This window comes from Centruroides vittatus, unplaced genomic scaffold, assembly GCF_030686945.1.
Source record: "Centruroides vittatus isolate TY-2023 unplaced genomic scaffold, ASM3068694v2 contig_361, whole genome shotgun sequence".
NCBI classification, from domain to species: domain Eukaryota; kingdom Metazoa; phylum Arthropoda; class Arachnida; order Scorpiones; family Buthidae; genus Centruroides; species Centruroides vittatus.
The window spans coordinates 2,226,551-2,250,816 of NW_027122185.1; the positions used below are offsets into that span (position 1 = coordinate 2,226,551).

The 24,266-nt window shown below is 28.8% G+C and overlaps 1 protein-coding gene across 1 annotated transcript in view; it reads left to right on the forward strand.

Moving 5' to 3' along the window:
- The window catches only part of LOC136975022 (midasin), a 234,672-nt gene that overhangs the window by 48,068 nt on the left and 162,338 nt on the right, over window positions 1-24,266 (forward strand). The window contains exons 21-33 of the mRNA XM_067270012.1: window positions 312-387; window positions 806-1,065; window positions 1,198-1,376; window positions 2,341-2,432; window positions 3,737-3,853; window positions 8,207-8,353; window positions 8,486-8,627; window positions 11,993-12,275; window positions 13,677-13,815; window positions 13,910-14,173; window positions 17,973-18,160; window positions 19,227-19,372; window positions 19,454-19,639. Of these exons, the coding sequence (XP_067126113.1) occupies window positions 312-387; window positions 806-1,065; window positions 1,198-1,376; window positions 2,341-2,432; window positions 3,737-3,853; window positions 8,207-8,353; window positions 8,486-8,627; window positions 11,993-12,275; window positions 13,677-13,815; window positions 13,910-14,173; window positions 17,973-18,160; window positions 19,227-19,372; window positions 19,454-19,639 (2,219 nt within the window). The remainder of the gene's footprint in view (window positions 1-311; window positions 388-805; window positions 1,066-1,197; window positions 1,377-2,340; window positions 2,433-3,736; window positions 3,854-8,206; window positions 8,354-8,485; window positions 8,628-11,992; window positions 12,276-13,676; window positions 13,816-13,909; window positions 14,174-17,972; window positions 18,161-19,226; window positions 19,373-19,453; window positions 19,640-24,266) is intronic.

The window sequence follows — 24,266 nt, forward strand, 5'->3', positions numbered from 1 at the left end:
ATGTTATGCTCACAAATTCAGTCCTCAGTCCTCATCGTCACTTATTATAGTTGTTCGTGAATGTTTGACTGGCCTTATTTCAAGATCTGAGCTTGTTTTATCAAGTTACACTGCACTTATGTTATCCATTGCGATGTTTCTGTTATGTGAAAGATAATTCGTTTCTAAATACCCTAAACCGCGTTGTGAAAGTACCGTGTTGTAAGAAAATTTCTGCGTTTTTCCAACCACGTTGGAGCAAAAATGCGTTGTAAAGGTACTGTGTTGTAGGAGGTCTACCAGTATTTAATTTACCTTTTTAAATATTTCAGTTTGAGAACATTATGTCGTGCTTTGGATTATGCTGCTAGAAATCTTTGTTACTGCGTTCCACGTTCATTATTTGAGGTATGTATAAACTTGAAATTGTTGCTAAAAAAATGTATATTTATAAATTTACAAGTTAAGTTTTTTTAATCGTATAATAGAATGTGAGAATAACTTACATTTGACTCTATCATAAATTAATTTCTGAAATTAAAGTATCAGTTTATTTTAATATTAGACAATACAATAATAAGTATATAAAATAGAAATGTATTATTAATATCATCAAACATTTAAGTATATGAAGCATATATGACAATTTATGTTTCTCTTCTTATATATATGCAAAAATGTAATTAATGCCATGCCATTGAGATATATATTATAATTCAAACAGTATTTTTTAATAATAATATTATTATTAATAATGTAACTATTTTAATTTTTAAGTTATAACCATAATAAAAATTTATTTTTGTCATTTTTGCTTTCATTCCAGGGATTCTGTTTAAGTTTTTTGACTCAGTTGGATCGATCAAGTCATCCTTTAGTCATTAAACAAATAAAGCAACATATATTGAAGAAAAACCAGCAGTCTATTTTGCAACAACCAATTAAACAACCTGGTGAAAAATTTATATGCTTTGAGGGATATTGGATTCAAAAGGGTGAAAATAATCCCGTCACTCCTTCAAATTATATTTTGACACCATCAGTTAAACAGAACTTAAAAGATTTAGCTCGAATTGTATCTGCAGGGTAAGAATAAACATAAAATAACTTAGTATTATTAATTTTTTTTAAGATTTAATTTCAGGAAATTAGTTTAATATATCAAGAAGTTTTTATATTTTCAATAAATTCAACTTTAACATTTTATATTCTACTCAGAAAGCATCCTGTTCTATTGCAAGGAGAGACGTCTGTCGGAAAAACAAGTTTAATTCAATGGCTTGCCTCAGTGTCTGGTAACAAATGTGTAAGAATAAATAATCATGAAAATTCAGATTTACAAGAATACGTAGGAAATTATACTTCTGATGATGATGGAAAATTATTTTTCAAAGAAGGTATATAATTTTAATAAATGCAAAATGTGCAATTTTTAGATATATAAATTATAAAGGTTTGATATGAACTGATTTAACATTTGACAAAACAAGTATTTCAATAAATATTCATACAGATTAATGCAAAATGTAAGTTTTAGCAGATTATATATGTAGGAATAGTGATTGAGATAGAAATAGAGAGAATCAGAATTGACAACAGTCTTCCAGCATCTTGCAACCATCTTGATAGAACGATAATCTTCGTAACATCTTTTGACCTTTCTTTGTAACGTTTTTTGTCCTTTCTTTTGTGCCATCACCAACTGTCATCTTTTTCCCACTTCTCCCCTTACTTGTTCCCAATACCTCGTTCTCCTCGTCTCTCCCGCAACCCCTCGTAAATCTTAATGGTTTAGGAATGTTACTCGTCTAAACCCCACATATATATTTTGTTTTTATTCAATATTCAAAATATAATTATATACTAAAAATAATTTTAATATATAAATTGTTATTTGTAACGTTAGATTATTGCCACAGAAGCAAGAATTTAAATATTGAAAAATGAACATAGTATTTGATAATTTATATTTTAGGAAACATAAATTCCAAAAAAACAAGAAGTAGACGTGCCTTGAGTTTTCAAGATACCCTAAAATAAAAAAGATAGATTATAAAAGTTTTGGTTATATAAAAATTGCTGCAATATGTTAGATAGATTTATCTTTCTTCTCATAGAATATTATTTTTTAAATAAAATATTTATCACATGGAATAGAAAAGAAATTATTTATGATTATAGCAAATTTATAAACAAAATAAAATTGAGTCGATTACATTCGTCTAAGATGATCAGATTTGAAATATATGCTTATACGATTAACTGATATTTATATAAAATTGTTGTTGTAATCTTAAAATGAAAATAAAAAGAAATACAATATAAGTTGCTTATTAACTAACTTATTTTCTCTTATTATAGGTATTTTAGTAGAAGCTATGAAATTTGGTTATTGGATTATTTTAGATGAACTTAATCTTGCACCAACTGAAGTCCTTGAAGCCTTAAACAGGGTAACTTTGAAACATATTTATTTAATTATTAAAATAATACAGTCATACTTTGCCAACAATAGGATTATTGATGAAAAAAACTAGTGCAATTGGTCAAACTACAATTATCAAAATTTAGATACTATAGTAATAAGAAGTTAGAAGAATAATGAACATTGAATATACATTTTATAATAAAGAAAATTAATTTTACACCAAAATACTATATAGTGAAATTTTTAAATTATGAAAAAAATGAAAAAAAGTCTTAAACTGTTTCAAAATGGTTGAGAAGTATAATTCTTAAAAAAGTTAAGAATTGAAATCTAGCTTATTTTACTTTTCATATTGTTTGAATTTCTGTATAGGAGATCAGCAATACTTTCAAACTACAAGTTGAATCTCCTTAATGTGGAAACTCTGGGATCTAACCGTTGCCAATACTACAGAAAATGTCGTATTATAGAAATTTCCCTTTAAGATCCCTAAGGATAAAGATCCCTACCTACATAACCATATGCTTATTCTGTATACCTATTGCTTTATTATCAAAGGTAGAGCTAAATTTCAGGAAATAATAGAACTATTAATGCTTTCAAACAAGATTTTTTTTCATTGTTTCATGTAATATAAAGCCCAAAACTAAAAAGTACTTTGTTCCTGAAGCACCAGAAGTCAGCAGTATCTTCAAGGTATGCAGAGTCATTAGCGTTGCTATGCTTATTGTGTGTATGTTTACAACAGAAACAGAGAAGATGCAGCAAAGTGGATTTTCTACATTGGAATGAGTCTTTGAATCAATTATTGATGACTTTCTTCAACCAATGTTTCAATGTAGCTTGCTTCTGGTACTTTGTCTTTCCCTTAATTAATTTTCTTTGAATCAAATAAACAGACATAACAGATCTACAAACAAGTGGTGACAAATCCAAAACATACTAGGCAATGAGAGTTGCTAGATTGCAGAATGCCAGATTAAAGAGGTTCAACCTTCTCTTTGGCAGCTAGTATAATGCTTATAAAATGATTAGTCATATGCCATATGTTGTAACAGATAAGAAAAATAATAAAATTTTTTTGCATTTAATTACAAAAAAATTTTTATTTCTATTGTTTTAAAATGTATAATTTATTGATAGTCAAAATATTAATGTTATTGCTATATTATGAAAATTTTTCATAATATATCATTAATTTTTGATAGAAATTAATTTATTTCAACACTGCAGTTGGGGAAAATGTCTGTTGGCAAGGGATTTCTGTACTTAAAACAGAATTAAGCTCATTAAATTTGTAATTATTGATATTGTTTATTAATATTTTAGGTACTAGATGACAACAGAGAACTTTTTATTCCTGAAACACAGCAAACAATAAAGGCTCATTCACAGTTTATGTTATTTGCAACCCAAAATCCACCAGGATTATATGGTGGAAGAAAAGTTAGTAGTTTTTAGTTTTGTCATAATATTTATTTGTTTTTATTATGCAACTAATAATCTGATTTTGAAATAAATAAAAATTTTAACTCAAATTGTAATAATGCCATATTACTGTTAAGAGTTTAATGAAATAATAAAGCTGTCAAATACTAGTATTTTTTCAAAGGTATATTAAATAAATATATATATATATATCATTTATATTATACTGCTTTATTAGAAATTATACATTAGTTACTTGTTCCCCAATCTAATAGCCTTTCTGAAGGTGTTATCTAGCAACTTGTATGTTACCAGTGTTGTCATGGGTGGAGGGGATTTAGCTTCTTGGGGAATTTTCTGTACTTGTATGCATTAACTAAGGTATTGATGGTGCATTGGTTGTATCTGTGAGTGGCTTCTATGTTTCTGATCCTGTTTAACTCCTATATGGATTCCTCTGTTTTGTATGTATACCTCTTCATCAAATTTGAAAGATGAGTAGCATATTACTGTAATTATTTGATTGTAAGCCAACCCCAGGAAATTGAAAACGAAAATATAAAAAAATGAAAATTTATTAATTAAGTATATGGAATAAATTTTATGTCATTTAATTGTTCAGTTGCTGTCATCAAATGACTCAGATTCATTGTCACTTGATTCTTTGTTGCTGTCTTTGTACAGAACATCATCTGTGCTGTCAAGTGCATTTGAGATCAAACACTTTTTAAATGCACAAGTGACAACTTCTCTAGAAATATGTTTCTATGCATGCATACAAAATTTGTGGAAACTTATCTGTGGCAGCTTCTGTCGATATTTTATAAATAATCTCAGCTAAATGTAAATATCAATAAACCAGCAAAAATAAAAGAAATAAAATGAAAACAAATGTTTTCTTTCGTTTTAAATGGTCAACCTCAGCTTCGAAGAATGTTTGTTTTCATTTCATTTCTTTTATTTTTGCTGGTTCCAGTAAACTAGTAATTTTATTTACAACCGGTATGGTATTTACATCTAATTGAGGTTATTTATATTAATTTGTACCAGTAGCTTTGTAGAGATTGTGTCGATATTTTCCAAACTTTCAACTATGTCAGTAAAGGGTATCATACCAACCATATTAATAATACTGATTCTGACTTTTGAACAATGAAAAAATTAAATAAAAGGTCAGCTTGCAACCAGGCAACTATAGTAATTGTGCTATCTCTATCAATGTTTTGTTATGGGTGGTCATCCCATTTATGTTTCTACTTAATTTTTTTAGTAAATAATTAGGACATGGTTTTAGTTTAATGGATGGGTATAAACTTTGGCAGTCTAAAACAGAAATGTTTTTATCATCAGTTAAGACTATTTGCTTCAGCTCTTCTGCTAACTACCTTGTGCTACTGATCCTAAATCTGGCATTTATTATTTGAGGTTTTAAGAGTTTATATGTATGTTATGGACAAAGTGATTAATACAGGCATTATGAATAATGGGTTAAAGTTCACCTAGGGAACCCCAATGGTCGTGCTTCCGGTCGCCATTTTGTTTACTGTACTACGCACGCTTACTATGTTCAAAAACTTATGCAAATTAGTTAGTATTTAGAATTTATTAAAAAAATTATTATTACATTAGTAAATAATAAATGTTTCATGATTATTTTACAAGTTTCACTAACTATAAAATAAAACAAATCTTTACTCACGTGTTTGACGCTTTTTACATTTCCTTTTCATTTTTTCTCACTTTTATTGGATTTACAATTCTTATCACTAGTTTTTCTCTTTTTACTTGATATTTTTACACGTTTTTTTAATTTAAAGACATGAATCTACCTTTGTTTTACCTTCTTACACTCATCACTTTGTGGAGCAGCTGGAACAGACTCCGGTTCTTTCCATTTTGGCTCAATTCCAGACCCGAGATAAATAAAGCTCAAATGTTTTATAAAAGTTTGAGGTTAATATTACCTTAGGTGCCAAGATGGTGGCTTGTCTCTGATTCCAGCAAGAAAACAGTGAGGACGCACGTTCTAACCTAACCTAACCTATTTTAATAAAGTACTATAATTATTAGCAAACAAATTATTAGAATAGGTTAGGTTAGGTTAGAACGTGCGTCCCCACTGTTTCCTTGCTGGAATCAGAGACGAGCCGCCATCTTGGCACCCAAGGTAACATTAATCAAGTTTGAAAACGTTTCCCTCCAGATTTCAATTGCCATTTGTGATATTTTTTATACATAAAAGAATACAAATAAAATTTGGATAATTCTTCTTCTACATGTTGCAAATTCAAGAATATTGCAAATTTCACATCACTCGGTATTTTCTTATCTATCGCTAAATCATCGAATCCACAGTACAGTACATTAATCGAGAGAATTGTCCAGAGGTACGATTATTCCAAAATTTTTTCAAATTAATGTCAGCGGTAGACATTATCTCACAAAAAAATACTTCTATGAACAGATATTATTATGAGAAAATTATTAAATTTGCTTCACATTTCAACATTAGAACTAGAACGAATAGAAACTTACTTATTTACTATTAAAAATAACAGAAAGTAATACTTTTTCTTCATAAGTGTTTAACTAGTCAAAACACACGCAGGAGTCTTACTGTCATGCAAAAAAAAGAAATTTACATACGTAGTGTAATTTGAAAATTGCTCCACCTACAATGAATTTCTAATATCACATGCTGTCGAGATTACCGGAAGCGCGGCCATTGGGGTTCCCTAGGTAAACTTTAACCGAATAATGACCAACAAAATCGGGCATTGTAATAAATTTCAATAATTTATCAAATTGACTGGTCATTATGAATACTGCTATCACCTAGTCAGGCAAAGTGATAATAATACGTTGAAGAGTGATTGTCCGACTTACACTAGCCAATCAGAACGTACATCTTAGTTGCTCATGCGTATTGCATTTAGTACAGAATTTTAAATTTATGTGACCAGTAGTTAATCTTTTTTCTTTGACAAAAGTAACGATCATGGAGGAATCATTAAGTTATATGAATAATTGCTTCAACAACCGATTAAACGATTTAATAGCAGAAAAAGGTGAGAACAATCAAATTTTTACAAAATCAGCGTATTTGTCAATGATACAAAAAGTGAAAGAGTCAAAAATGAAAGTTACTTCTAAGTTACCAGAAGAATATCAGTTAATAGTACTTTGAAACAATTCACAAAAAAAAATAAATATTTCTAAACGAAATAAGTGGAGTTTTTTTAATCAAATTTAAAATTCGATACTAAACACGATACGCACACGCAACTGAGTGTGCTGATTGGCTAGCGTATGTCAAATGATCACTCCTCAACTTATTATCACTTTTCCCGACTAGGTGATAGCAGTATTCATAATGACCGGTCAATTTGATGAATTAATCAATATTTATCACACTGCACACCCTTTTTGGTCATTATTCATAATGCTCGATTAATTACTTTGTCGATAACATATATATATTTTTTAATAAGTATGTTGGGGATGCACATTTTTCAACTACTGGGCATAACTGTTGGCTTGTCTTGTGTGTTTTAACAAAGCTGAAAGTCTAGGTAGAGCTAATGAAGGCATTCTTATTTGTTTGAGTGATCAGAGTTTTGTTTCTACTCCCTTCTGTCTTGATTATTACTACAGTTTGTATGTTCTAAATTGATTCTATGATAAACTACTTTTTCCTAATCAGTTTCTTTTTTTGTTAGTGTTTTTACCAAATTAAATTAATTTATTCTATCAATAGGTTTTTCAAAGTCAATAAATTAAGTCAAGAAATCTTTGTTTCTTTTAATATATCTCTAACCAACTTTCTGATTGTTCTTTAGTTATATAAGCATTTAATGTTTTGTAAAACATTTAACAAGAATTATTAAAAGTATCTTTTTGTATAGAAAAATAGACCTAATAATCTTCTAATTTTCGATGATTTATATTCTTTACTTTTCAGGTATTGAGATAAAAATAATTACTAGTGTAATATGGAATGAAATTCTAATTGTTGTAAAATAGTTGTTGTATTATTCTAAAAATTTTCTTTTTTTAATTTCTTACAGATTTAATTTTAATAGATTTTTATAAATCAGTTTGTAATTATATGAAATTATAGAGACAACTTCAGTTAACTTGTAAATAAAATCAAAAGTATTTTACATTCTTTACCTTTCTTTTATTGATTCAGTATATAGTAGTTATTGTGGTAAATATTTGAAACTGTGTAGTAATGATTTAGAATTAAATCATGTAGTTATGAAAGTATTTTATACGAGTTTTTTGTATTTATTGATTTTTCTAATATGTAATATGATGTTTTTTTACATTATTGAATTATTTCTATAGTATTCTCTTTCTTGACTTTAGATTTTATCTCGAGCATTCAGAAATCGTTTTGTCGAATTGCATTTTGATGAAATACCCCCTGAAGAATTGCAAACAATTTTAGAAAAAAGATGTGCTCTTCCACCTACTTATAGTAAGAAGCTTGTAAATGTGATGCAAGAACTTCAGGTATATTATATATGTACATACTTGAAGATAGATTTCTTTTAATAGTAACATTTATAATATTTGAAAAATTAATAATCTATTTTTGAATGTTTTTAAAATAAAATTATTAAAATGTTTTGTTGTTTTTTGTAGATTCGTCGATGTCAGAGTGGCATATTTGCTGGAAAACGAGGATATATTACATTGCGTGATTTATTTAGATGGGGAGAACGATATAGATTATCTACACAAACTGAAAAGTTTTATGATTGGAATGAACATTTAGCAAATGAAGGTTAATATATATTTGAATATATATTTAGAGTATTTGGCATATAGTTAAATACTATCAATATCTTTTATTGTATATTATCATAATGCTTCGATAGTATGTTTATGATAATATTTTTCATATTTAGTATGTTTGACATATTAACTAAGATTCAAATGAATAAAAATTACAGAAATATTGTATTTAGAATATGTCTAATAATATAATTATATAATTTTTCAGAGAATAAATATAATTTAGAAAATGTATTTGAAATATTTGATAACTAATATATAGATCAAATCAAATATATTTTAATACAGTCAACGTTTGAGATTACAAAGAGATTAGTAATAGTTTGTTTTATTTATTTAAATTATTATACATAATTAAAGGAATTTACAAACAGGTTTTTCACAAATATAAATTATCTCTTGAAATTACATAATGACACAAATATCCATGTCCAAAGAAGGATTGTGATATGTTAAATAGAAAACAATGTTTAATAAACTCCATTGGATACAAATTATACTATGTAAGAGGATGGATCAGAAGGATTATATCATCATAATAAGATTTTTCTTCCATGTTTGTTACAGTAGTATTGATAAATTTTAATCTTTCTTTGTAATGTATTTGAAAGGAAAACTTTTTATGTATGTTATTATTGCTTATACATAATGCAGAAAGCTTTATAGAATATGATAAAATCTGAACTAGCTCAATCAGTTTTTTGTTTAAAAAAAATCAATAAGTCAAAAAGATGATAAAGCTATTTCACTTACTGATGATGATAATTATGAATTTTATTAACTTTTATATATATATCAAAGTTATATTATCATTTATTATTTCTGCTAGACATATATAGTATACAAGTTTTGTATAATGCACTAAGTGTTTAAGTAATTTTTTTGAAACTTTAAAAATACTGTAAAAAATAGAACAGCTCTATTCTTTAAGAAGCCAAAAATAAAAAAATAAATAAATATAAAAAATAATGATAAAATATAACATTTTTATAAAAAAAGCAGTTTATTCACAATATTTTACATTAAAAAATAATGATGTTTTATTTGAAAATACACATTTTATTTAATAGTTTGATAATTTGAAACCGTGTCGTATTTCTATTGTTGTTTCTAACACACGATGCAGTGTAATCCAGCGACCACTTGGCTTCTTTTCATCTTTATTTCAGTCGATATGCATATACATTCCAAAACAGAGAAGATACAAGTTGACTGAAGAAGGGCATATTAGGCCCAAAACGTGGAATGTATACACGTATCAACTGAAATAAAGATGAAAAGAAGCCAAGTGGTCGCTGGATTACACTGCATCATGTGTTGGAAACAACAATTTTATTTAATAGGTTACAATTTTGTTTAACCTATTGAATAAAATTTGCCTTTTCAAATAATATGATTAACATTTTCATGATTAATATTTTTATGTTACATTAAAATAGAATATATATGAAACAAATACTATTATTTGTCTGAAATATTGTTTCGTGTCTGAACAAACAAAAATGAATTATGTAAACTTCACAACTGATGAAAGTTGTTAACAAAGTTCGTTTTCTTAATTAAAAATTCCCTCAGCAACTTATAAGGTGGTGGTTATTGGAGTTTATGTTTTTTGCTGAGTACGTTTATGTTCAATATGTTCAATGTTGTTAACAAAACTGAAACCAGTTTTGTTAACAACTTTCATCAGTTGTGAACTTCTGTATTTAATCTAATTTAACTATATTTAACTATCTTTCTTAGTTAATACTTTATAACTCAAACTTGTTTCATATGTATATAGTTGTTTCATTGTTTGTAAGTTTGGTGAACCTTTGTCTTTATATATATAATTATGTTTTCTTCTAATAAACACTTGAATATCTATTATAAGCCTCTCTAAGTAAACTCATACTTAACTTCCTTTGCATAATCTTTTCAATGTATTTCATTTCTACTTTCTAAATTTCAAATTGTGGATTCTAACAAAAATTTTTCTCATATTTATTATTATCATTTGATATTACTATAAGTTGTTTTGCTTAACATTGCAGCTTCCTATTGATGTTAAGTGAAGATTTTATGTATACATTGGTTATTTGTACTTCAAATACTTCAGAGTTCAAATGCCAATTTTGACAAAAATTTGCTTCAGAGTTCAAATGATGCTTTAAAGTTTAAACTGCATGTTCAGTGAAAAATGCATTGAAATCATAAAACAAGCTTCTGAACAAAAAATACAATCTCAAATTAGCAATATTGCATTAAATTTCACAACTGTTATAATTAAATCACACATCTATGTTAAGTAATGGATAGCTGTTAACAATATGCAAAAACTTTCTGTTCAACCCAATATCATCTTTACTTATTAACCATGGCATACAAGAAGTATGTGGAAGCAATGAAATCTAAAAATAAGAGGAAGGTTATACCATATTTTACGGACTATAAGACACTATGGACTATAAGACGCACCTTAATTTTTAAACAATTTTTTTAAAAAAAATACCTATAAGACGCTACAGACTATAAGATGCACCTGAATTTTGGAAGCAATTTTTTGAAGAAAAAAGTGCGTCTTATAGTCCGTAAAATACGGTAATATTGACAATTGAGATGAAAAAGGAACTTATGGCAAAGCATGAAAGCAGTACATATGTAGCAGATCTGGCAGCCATGTTTAAGATGGTTGACTGTGTGTGATCAGCACATGCAATTTTCATTTTATTATATTCTATTTACATATTTTATTTATTGCTTTTATATTTAAATTTATTATTAGGGCTTTTAATTACATTATTTTTATCTTAAATTAGGGTATTTGCTGTTTTAAGTTTATCAAAATGGGTATTGTTTAGGGTCTGGGAATGAATTAATTCACTTTCCATTATTTTTAATGAAAAAAATTTATTCTGACTTCCAACAATTCAGAGTTCAAATGGCCTCCTGGAATGATTTAAATTTGAAGTACATGGCACCACTGTACATTCTTTAAAATCAAATTTTTTTTTTACTTTTTTTTAATGTATCTCTTCAAATTTTATATATGTATACACATATAGTTTACCATTTCTTTCATTCTTTTCTTACTCTACTCTTTCTTCCATTTTTATTTTGTTTTTTCTTTTCATAATCTTTATACTTTCTCTAATTTTTTTGTAAAACTCTCAATGTTCTGTGCTGGGATCATCATTTAATTAAACTGTTTTTTCACACTACCAATCTCTGTTTCCAAGTTGTGAAAGTTACTTGGGTTAAATCAGTTGTAGAATATTGAAGCAGTTTCCCAATGTTTGGTTATTTATTTAAAATATACAATATATATCCATTATAATTTCATAATATTTTGATAATTTGTATTTTTGTTGTTAGGTTATTTGTTGCTAGCAGGACGTGTTCGAAAACAAGAAGAAGCCGATGTTATCCAAGAAGTAATTGAAAAATGCATGCATTGTAAAATTAAACCAAAATTACTTTTTACAAATGGAAATGGTGTAGATAATGAAATATCAAAAGTTTTGTTTGATTTAAAAAGTGATACTTTACCAGAAGAATTTAGTCATATAGTATGGACTTCTAATATGAAAAGATTAGCTATTCTTGTCAGTCAAGCAATGAAATTTGGTGAACCTGTTTTACTTGTTGGAGAAACTGGGTATGTTTTTCACACTCATTGTTAGTTTATTTTTAGTTTTTTTACATTATTATATTAATAAATTATAACTTTATTAGAAAAGTTATTTTTCCTTAATGACATTAAGTTGTAAATAAATGTGATGCAATTATAAAAAGGTATCTTAATTAGAAAGATCAATTTTCATTTTTGAGTGTATCTTATTCTATAGACCAAGGATGGGTAACCTGTGGCCCATACTACACAAAATATTACAAAACAATATAAGCCCGTATAAAATAAAAATTTAAAATACTGACATCTAGTCATCTGTAATTACACTAAATACAAGAGCCTGCTTTGTATATATAGTTGACGTAACTGCAGTTGGCCCTTTGGTTGGTTTATTTTTACATCTTTAAGGGATGATAGAATTGTTTATGAATATACTCATGGACTGTCCACAAACACTTGACCCCTTTTCAAGATTCAGTGAAGCCAAAAGGAGTATATGTGCATTTGTAAACAATTCTATTACCCCTTAAAGACACAAAAATGAACCAACCCAAGGGCAAACTCTAATTGTGTCGACTATATCTGGTAATTTAATTCGACTTCACTCGACACTTTATATAGAGCTGTAAAGTTTTATGAATACTTTCTATTGGTGCATTTAATTTTTTGGTTTGTTTGTAAATCATATACTATTAATCTATCAATAACTCTCCAATACTGGGATAGAATAAACACACACAACAAACCAATACCAGCAAATATGAAATTAATAAATAAATATTTACTATTGTTTTCATCCATTTAAAACAGACATCATCAAACACATAACACAGAACAAAACAGCTACATTAAAATCGAACACATTATAAAAACAATTTACAAGTTTCTTTTCTTTTCTTTCGAAGACACAATGTAGTGACGTAAACTTAAAACTGGGCGATGTCTGTTTTAAATGGATGAAAACAATAGTAAATATTTGTTTATTTATTAATTTCATATTTGCTGGTATTGGTTTGTTGTGTGTGTTTACTATTAATCTACTGTGGATTAGCTGTATTATAGAAAAAGATATGTTAAATATTTCAAATTTTAAATATTGAGGTTAGAATTTCTATTTATATAAATATTACTATTAATTTCCAAAATTGAAATTAAAAATGTTTGAACTAGAAAATTATTAATATTTTAAGAACACTTCAGACAGTAATAAATACAAAACCACATATCTGATTTCAATTAACGAGGATTATCTGTAATATTTTAGAAGTAAATGCCAATTGTAAAATTATTCATGTAAATGTTTTTTTAAAAAAAGGTACTTATTTGAATATGTCTGTATGATAGTATCAATCAACTGTAGTCATTAATATATTATATAATTAAAGTATTTACATGTATTAAATTTAGTTTATATTAAATATTTTTTAGTTGTGGAAAAACAACAATATGCCAGTTACTTGCATCTTTGACAAATAGAACTTTGTATTCACTTAATTGTCATATGCACTCAGAAAGTGCAGATTTTCTTGGAGGTTTACGACCAGTTCGACACCTAAAAACAAATGAGGTATTTATTATTAAATATTTTTAATTTCTTAGGATAATTTAGAATTAAAATTTAATTATTTTAATTTGAAAAAATTTACAATTGCATTTATTAGGATTCCCAAAAATTATTTGAATGGGTAGATGGTCCATTAACATTATCAATGAAGACAGGAAATATATTTTTAGCTGATGAAATATCTCTTGCTGATGATTCTGTATTAGAAAGATTAAATAGTGTTTTAGAACCAGAATGTACTCTCCTACTAGCTGAAAAAGGAAATTCTGAAAACAATTTACAGGAAATAATTGTTACAGCTAAAGATGGTTTTCAGTTTTTAGCAACGATGAATCCTGGAGGAGATTTTGGAAAAAAAGAAGTAAGCATGTAACTTTTTCAGTTTTTTTTTTTTAAATTTTATACCAAATTTTAACATTTATTTGATGAATTTGTTTTTAGTTTAAAAATTATTATACATCTCACTAATAATTATGATTTTTAAACATATAAATCTATGGTATTAGAATATTTAGAAATGTTTATTTAAGGAATATTTTAACTTTTTTACCAAATTTCTCTTAATGTAATCAATAATATGAAATAAATTACAAGATAATAATTCTAATATTTTTTACGAATGTAAAGTCGCCTAGGTTTTTATTTTTGATTTGTAAAGCTGTGTATAAATAACTAAAGCCTGATTTTCTAATAGCAAACATCTATATATAGACAATCATGCTATAATTAAGCTATTTATTGAATAATAAAATTATATAAGCTGATTATTTAATAATTAGTTTAATTATAGCCTGAAAATAATCTGGCTTGTAGATAAATAATTTGGCTGTAGCAAAACATTGGTTGGTTAAAATTTGTCAAGCACAAGGTTAGTAAAAAGCATGAATAATTTTACAAGTTATTTATTTGGAATTTGATGATTAGACTCTTAAGTAATTAAACATTAGATGTAACATGAGAGAGATGAGAAATAGAAGAGAAGTGTATCCCTGGGAAAAAGGTCAGCTCCTGGATAATTCCCAAAAATGGCAATTCTTTGTTTAATCAAAGTAGTGCATGGCCTGAATGTCTATCACCAAGAATAAAACTTATAGAGGAATCTGAAAAGAGATTGAAAAAATTATACCAATTTTCAAGATAACGAGATCAGTCTTTATTGAATCATTCAATGGAATATGAATTCTTATTCAAATTCCATTGAATGATCCAGAAGAATGTAAGAAGCTTAGCTTATTCAGATCTCAGTTATCTTTTTGATAATAGTGCACATTGTACTGTTCATTGTAAAGTTTGGGCAGTGCTTCAAACTTTTAAATACCAAAGACTTATCTTCATATTTTTGTGATTCAGATGTTTGCTGCTAATACATAGACCTGCTAAAATTATCTTTCTCTCTCTGTTTAACTGAAAGTTTGATTGTATGCATGTGTAGTTAAGCTCTTGTGTGTTTTTATTTCACTGGTTAATAAAAAGGATTTAGAGGAAGCTTAGTCTCGAGGATCTTATCTTTTGAATACTGTGCTCGTGTAAAGTAAAATGTCTCAATGATGCTGAGTCTCAATTAAGCAAAATCAACTGGTATTGACAAGACTATGTCTTGTTTATGAAATTGTACTGCCGGTGGTTTACCAGCTTAGAGGTATGAAGGAGTACATGTCAAGAGTTGCAATTTGGCACAAAGTATTAAGTGCCCAAATCATGCATGCATAAAAAAACCAGACTTGTAGGTACTCAGGGAACTGAGAACTAAGTCAAAATAAAATACAAAATGGTGACACTCTCTACAAACAGGCAGTAGTGAGAGATTTGCTCATGCGTTGCTCGTTGGGAAGTTAGAAATGTGAATGTTGCTAAATCAAATTTTGACAAACGAATCTTGAAAAAACCCATTTAACTGTCCCGTGTTATTCCCGACATATCATTAGTCGCCTCGTGCTGACCTTGACCGGTTGACCCGAGATATCTCGTTTCAGCATCGGAACGTTTTCGAAAGTAGATGGCGTTAGTCGTTATAATTTTATAAGTTTATATTAAAACTAACTTCTGAAATATAATTTGTTTTCTTTTTATATTTGTTAATATCTTATATATAAAATTCTCGTGTCACAATGTTAGTTACCAAACTCCTCCGAAACGGCTTTACCGATTTTTACCAAATTTCATATGCATATTCAGTAGGTCTGAGAATCGGCTACTATCTATTTTTCATACCCCTACACCATCTCCCCCCTTTCAAAAATATATTTATATATAAATTAAGGCTTTTATGTCCAACAGATGGCGCTACCTTCCGACGAACTAAGTTTGCTTTTCTGTCAGGCATTATGCTTTTCTGTGAGAATGGACTGAAGCAGATCATTTTCTATCTATCTATATAAATAATATATAACGTTCGTTTGTTCTTTTCTATGTTGTTTATATTAGTTTTAGTTTACGTTGTTTAGCATCGCGCGTGAGTTCTTTTGTATTTTATTTAAATTTGAAATTGGTTATTCGGAACAGTATTCGAATGTTGTTAGCCTGACGATGGCCATGGAATGGGCCGAAAACGTTTGTTTATGATTAAAGTTAAAGGTTCTCAGCATCAAGGTGTTGTTGTCTTACAGTGTAATAGAGTCTGAGTGAGGTTAGGAGAATAACTATTAATTATTCCTATTTTATTAAAATTATTACTTAATATAAATATTAATATAAATAAAATATAACGTTCGTTTGTTCCTACCGATTCCTTTGAAATTTTGACACAACGTTGCATTCGAATACGCACGTGTTTTTATATAATATACATGTCGAAATTCCCCCCAGTGGGGGGGAGATGGACGGGATTAAGGCTTACCGTGAAGAACTCGGCTTCTATTATACTATTTTACATGCGTTTTTTTGCGTTTTTAATTGTGTTTTAATAGATTACGTCAACAGAATATACACTAAAAAGAGATTTTTCGATATTCCCCAGCGGAAAAGTGACGGGATTAAGGCTTACTGTGAAGAACTCGGCTTTTATTATACTATTTTAGATGCGTTTTTGATTGCGTTTTAATAGGGTACGTCAAGAGAATGTACACTAAGAAGGGATTTTTTGAAATTCCCCCCACGGGGAAGTGTTATACATTTATAATAGATACATTTTGAGCCACAACAACGTGTGGCCGGGTCAGCTAGTATATATATTATATATATATATATATTGTTTGTGCAAAATAAAAAATAATTTTGAATGATACAATCAGTGGTGTAGCGTGGGTGTCAGCCGCCCGGGGCAGAAGAAAATTTTGCTGCCCCCTTATTTAGGTATCTCAATTTAAAAGACTAAAATATACAGTAATTCTAAAGAACTTTTCATCAAGAACAATCATCATTATTGTGTATTGTACAGGTTCAAATTTTTACAAGATATTATTATTATTTATTGTGAAATTTTGCCGCCCCTAAAAGTGCTGCCCCTGCCGCCCCCACTACGCTACGCCACTGGATACAATAGCCAGGATTATTTTTTCAAAAATGGGAAATTTTCATTAGGCATTGACAAAAATTCAACCTGGGGTGACACGCAATGGAGATAAATTTTGAAATTGGATAGGTTAATTTCACCGAAAATACATTGTGAACAACCTTGTGGTCATGGCCAAGACCAGCAAAGTTTGAACAATCACACTCAAAACCAGCAATACCAAAAAAGATTGGAAAATGAGAACAAGACCCCCCTCGAGCGTCAAAGTGATCCTGCTTAGTAGTGAGTCTCCGAAACATAGTCTTGTCCCAAATACAGCTTTGCTGTTTTACTTGTTATTCTTATATCATTCTGTAACTATTCAAAATAAGCAAGACAATTTCACTAAACAAATAAAATAAAATAGTGAAGATACTCACAGATTTAAAAATATACTTGGAAAATTAGTTAGAACTTATAGAAACAATATTATACTTGCCCCTCATAAATCTTTAGAATTATAAATTAGTTTCAAAAGTTGTGTAAACTATTGTTTCTAGTATACAAAATATTTATATTTTTTCTGAAAGACTTACTTAATTTTCAGATACACTTTATCTACTGATGTAATATGTTTATAACTTTTAAAAATATTAGCATTTTATTTTATTTTAATATAAATACATAATGTAAGTTTTATAATTTTAATAATTTTGAATTTCGAATCTAGCTCTCTCCTGCATTGAGAAATCGCTTTACAGAAATTTGGTGTCCAAATACAACTGAGAAAGAAGACATCATTAATATTATTAAACATAATATTAAACATCCAATCATTACAAATGAAAGAAAGAAATGTTTTGGCAAAATAATGATGGAGTTTTTGGAATGGTTCAGAAATAATGATTTTGGTTACAGGTTAGTTATATAATTTTAAAGATATCTACCTTGGACCAACATACATGTTTACAAAGTACATGGGCTGCTTTAATAAAGTATCAGGGCAGTGCCCTGATATGTTCTGGAATGATTAGTGTGTTGATTATACATTTATTTATACATATATTCATATATATTTATTTATGTTTCACTAAAAGCTGTTAAGTGGTTCAATTATTTGATTCTATGTAGCCTAAAGATGGCCTTTAAATAAGGTAAAAAATGTTTGACGATTAAAATTTTCTGTTGAAACTTTATGCTTTATTTTTTTAGTTAATGAATTTGAAAATTTTATAATCAAACAGTAATTACTTACAATGAACAAATATTTTTAGTCATTTAAATGAGATGGCTGAAGATGTTTGCTTATTATAAATACAAGGGAGGTTCAACTTTTATCATGAATTATATGGCAGTGGAGCTATGTATACTATGTATCCCCAATTTATTTGTTTTTTTCTAGATACTCTTTTTTCACATATTGACACTTCTTTCATTTTGGCAACAATGGCATGCTTGCAGAATAGAATTACTTTGACTGGTGTCAGAGTATGACATTGTGCTTAGTGGAGGCAATCAATAGATTTTTGTTAGTAAATTCTGGATTACCCAGCCTACAGTTCAAATCTATCACCATTGAATTACCATCTTCTTGACCCTTTAAAGGATGTTTTGGGTGACAAGAGCCACCACAAGAAGAACTCTCTGATGTCAGAGAGTTTATCATGCATTGGCTCCAACACCAGTCAAAATACTTCTATTCTGAAAGCATAACATTGCTAAAATGATGGGAAAAATGTCAGTTTATGGAGCAGGGAATACTTAGTCCCAACTTATGTTTTTTTTCTCTATGTAACACACACAGTTCCATTGCCTTTACTGAGACTCCAGATAGAAGCTGAACCACCCTTGTAATTATTGCTAACTTTGTATAATTCAAGCAATAAATCTTGATATTTTTTTATCTGGAGTTATTGAATAATATTTAAAATCTATATGTTTCAGACTGCTACAACTTTACTAAATTTTTTAAAATTTATTACAGATATTCTTTGAGTATTCGTGATATTTTATCTTGGGTAAATTTTATCAATTATTCAACAAGTAAAAATTCCAATATAGCTGAAATTAATTTATCACATGCTTATATTCATGGAGCTTGCCTTGTAATTTTGGATAGTCTTGGTTCTGGTATGTTATTATCTGAGAATTAATACTATGCTATTTTTCTATCCTTTAATGTTTTTTGCCTATTTTTTTTTTTTTTTTAAGGAATGACAAGTGATAGTAATTCTCATCAAATAAAATGTGCATATGATATCAGTGTAAAATTTTTAGAGAAACAAATGAAGAAATTTTTAAATGAAACGGAATTCTTATCATTTGATTTTAAAAATAGTGCTGAAGTAACACTTGATCAGAAATGGTTTGGAATAGAACCATTTTATATACCAATGGGTAAGTTCATTTATATCATTTTATATAAAATATAAGATATTAATTAAGATGGATAAATAAGATAATTATATAAATAACATTGCTAGCCCCGATATACTAGAAACTCCAACCAAATGCTGAGTTCTATCATTGGTTTCATAATTTATTTAGTATTTAGCCATATCTAGCCCGATAGGATTCGGCATTTGGTTGGAGTTTAAGATAATTATTTAGATGTTAACTATGTAACTACAGTAGGGTATCTGTACTGTGAAATATATTGGACTAGCAAGTGTCAGATTACTGGATTTTGTATGTATGTATGTACTATACAGTAAAAAATGCATTTGGTTTACAGTGCAATGCAATAAACTTGTTAGTTTATTGTATTAATCACATTTGTGACTATTTTGCTGATTGCACATGCAATAAACAACTGGAGACTGACACTATATATGTACATCAGTCTCTCTCTGTCACATACATTGACAAGGGGTAACAAAAATTTCATGTGCACTGCCCTGCAGAGTGTTGGATTACTGGACATTTCAAACTGAGTGATGGATGGGCTATAGAGACTATTGTACTTTTACTTAAGAACCTAATTCCATAAAAATCTCACATATTTGCTTAAATTTTTTTGAATATATGAGATTTTTTTTCTCTAGTTGAACTTAGAGCCACATGGTATTGAAATTTTAAAATATCGCAAAATTTTGTTGTTCAAATAACACTAATAAGAAACAAAAAATTATTTTGTATTATTTATTTTTTCATTTTATTTTCTAATATTGATCTGTATTTAAGATTAATTGTGGAAAAAAATATTTATAAGACTTACACAATCAAAAATCCAGTTTGTGAAACACAATGATGGAGAAAAACAGACATTTTCAATTGCTTTTAGCAATCATCCTTAAGTTAAAGAACAAGGTTGTGCAGGTCTTTTGAATGTTATCTAGTATTTAATGTATTTATTACTTGGAAGAAAATATTCTTTGACATGAGGTAAAGTTACTGTGAGGGTCAGGTCTCTCCCTTTGTTCTCCCCCATATACCTTAAGATTAACTTAATAATTTAATTATAATTACATATAAGAATATAATAAAATAATATAATTTTTATTTATGTTAAAACTAACATTTGTGAAAGGAAGACGTTTCCATTTAGAACTTCCTTGCAGATGTTAACGGAACTTTCTCACCCACCAATCTTTTCCCCCTCACCATCGATAAGCTTAATTACTACCAAGTTGTTACTTTAGAAAACCCTTTTGTTTTATGCTATTGTTTGTAGAATTTATTGTACTATCTGAAGAATGTTATTATATTAAATATTGAAGAATTTTTTAAATGAAGTAATCGATTTTAGAAAGGAGAGGATTTCATCCCCTTTTCATTTCAAAGGAAATAGAGTTCCATTTTAAGATCCTTATCAATGAAAAAAGTTTATTGACATCAATTGTCTTACCTCTTTGTTTTACCCCTATTATGATGTAAGATTGAAAGGTTTTGATTGGGTAAAGCACAAGAATATTATCGAAATTTGCACCCAAATCGAAGAGTTCCCGAGAAGTTCCCGTGGTAAGAAACATCGAGAAAGGAAATCTCCCATGAGTAGATAGGAGCTCATCGATAATTCCGCATGAAATTAATTATGAATTGAGTCCTAATATATAAGTAGAAGATAAAAACTTAAATTTATGTGCCAATAGAAACCATCTAGATTCATCAATATATGAGGTATTATGATTGTAGATCATTTTGTAAACTCTCTCTCTCGGTGATTGGATCTATATCTATCTTAATCTAATTCCTGTCGAATATGTTACATTTATTCTTTGTACTCATTTTTATTGTTTGATTAAAAGATATAATTATTATTGTTTATAATGCTGTTCTCTGACTCATATTTTAGTTAGTCTTTCCAAACTTACCCATCGTCTCTCCCACTCGTTATTTTGCGAGGTTTAAAGCGTGTTAACCCGCTAATTTCCTAGGTTAACTGGTGTCAGGAGAAAACTAATTCACAGGGGCTCTAAGGTGTCCCTGTTGCAGGAGATCTTCACAGATTTCTGTTATATAAAATCTTAAGGAAGCCATCCTGGACATAAGAGAGGCCGTTTAGAACGGAGCCCAGTAAATGGTGTAAAGAGTAAATTCATACTTTCTGCACCCTGGTGGTAATCTCACATTACACTATATGAGTGTCATCTCTTCTCCTAAAACTAGGCTTCATTTGCTTACAAAAGGCCATTATATTATATATTATGTTATTTTATACAATTCTTTGTTAAATTCAGTAACCCTTTATATTCAAAACTTATTTTGTTTTCAGATATATTTAAGACTTGATTATTTTTAAATCAAATTTTTAAATTTGATGTTTATGCCATCCTTACAGATTTATGACATGTCTCTCTTTTAATTTGTTTCTTTAAAAAATTTTATGAGTTACAGCAATAAAAAAATGTTTTTTGATAAAGTTTTTAAGTACTTTATTGTGTTGATTTTTATATATAAGTATGAAGAAAGGTCTGAAGTTTTTTATAGGAATTTGTTATTCTATATTAAAAGATAAAATATATCAAACCATGACAATAATTTAATATGTATTAAATTAAATGTAAAGTTATGAATTCTGAATTTAAAATTTTGTCTATAGCAAAGCTGTAGCTAAACTTGGAACTATAGCCAAGAAGATTATTTAATTTTCAAATTGTAACTGAAGCCAGCACTGTGTGACAGGAGGGTCGGCACCTCTTCGATGCCCTGTCGGGAATGACACCACCGTGTCCCAATTGACACAGAAGCCACGACGGCAGTTGGAATAGGAAATAGGTCACGTGAGCGGTCATGTGAATGTGCAATCAGATTCAGGATGGAGACCGTTGTAAAGTACTATTTTTTTTAGTATCTTAGGAAACCGACTATAATTACGGTCGGTAAAACTTCCGTTAACCTAACGGGTACTTTACGCGGATTCGAGATTAGTTTGCCAGGCCTGGGCTTTTAAGCGTGCACCGAAAAATTAGTAATAACAACAATAAATATCAAGTCAAATCAAAAGTTCAAATATATTTAATTAGCAACTAGAACGTACTACGTACAAATATCAATAATTCCAAACAAAATTTATTAACGAAATTCAACCCGACAATAAACTTAGCTTAACTTAATAGTAATTTCCCTTTGAAATTCGACAAATCAAATACTTAGCAACTATGAACAAAATCTCTTACTAATTAAACGTCTATCCGTCACCTCACTATACGAAGAAACTATTTCCTCAATACTTTCGATATCGTCAAATCGTCAATCGAACTCCTCTTTAGCACCTTGGATCGTCCAATTATCAATCTGGACTTCTATCAGAAAATACTTCACTTTCGAATTTACCTTGCTCTCACAGTCACCTCGATTTGGAAATCACCTCTCCTTCTTCGGTTAACGTACGGGTTTTATACTGTGAGGTGACGTCACACTTGAGCTGGGTTACTCCTCTTATTTACATACTTAGTTGCTAACATTAACTTTGTTCTGGCAGCTTTAAGTTTCCGACAAAGCTTATAAACCGTTTACAAAATATTTATCATAATTTTCTGGGATGTTTAAGACGGTTTATCAAGTATTTCTCTACTAGTGATTGTGGGGACTCCCCCCCATTTTTTTTCTGCGGACTGTTACTTCCGCCGGGCAGCACAAGTGCGCAAGATGTTTCCTATGGCGCTTATTTCTCCGTGAGTTGTTTTTTCTTCATTTTTCATTACTAACAAGAGAGTGGTGGGGAACCTTCGTCCTAAATAAACATAAACCCCAAACAAAAAGATAATAAAACGGAAATAATAATAAAATAAAAAATAAGGTTCGGACTCAGTTCCTTACACCGTGTGTTAGTGGGCAGGAAGTGACTCATGCAGAGGCTAGGTTAACTAAATAATCGTTTATTTTTAAAGGAGAATTTTAAACATTTTGTACATTTTATATCCATAACGACTTAAACGATGAAGCAACTTAAAATATGTCTAGATAATTCCCACTGTCGCGAGAGACAGAGTTTACATAAGATTCGTGTGGTGATAAATATCTTAGAGGATCTTGTCGAGGATCTTGTGAAGGGTCTTGGTTGAACGAAAGAAAGGTTTGGATCAAGAAACAGTTCTGGTAACCAGTAGATAAAATATTCATGGGCAGACGTATCTGAAAAGGGTGGTGACTTGCAGATCTTGGGACAGAGAGCTGGCGATGACTTTTCACTATCAAGGGACTGGCAATGACTGACTCTTCAGCTGCCAGTTTCGATATCTTCGGGCCAAGCGGTCTGCAGATCATGGGAATGTATCGTTTTTGCCATAGGAAAAGTGTAAGAGGAGATTCTCTCAGGTAGTAGATGACAACAACCACTGAGCAAGTATGACGACATTGACGATCGAAATATGGGAAAAGTCGGATTATCACAACTGTTTATTTTAGAGATTTTAAATGTGATGAACACTATCGTTTTAATACTTTAAGCTTAAAATTTTTGATGTAAAACTTTAATTAATGTTTGTGATTTGTTTTGTAATTAAGTTTTATTTAGATTAATTTTAATATTTATATATTAATTTAAATTTAAACTGTTGCTTGATTCTATAATGTTTGGAAC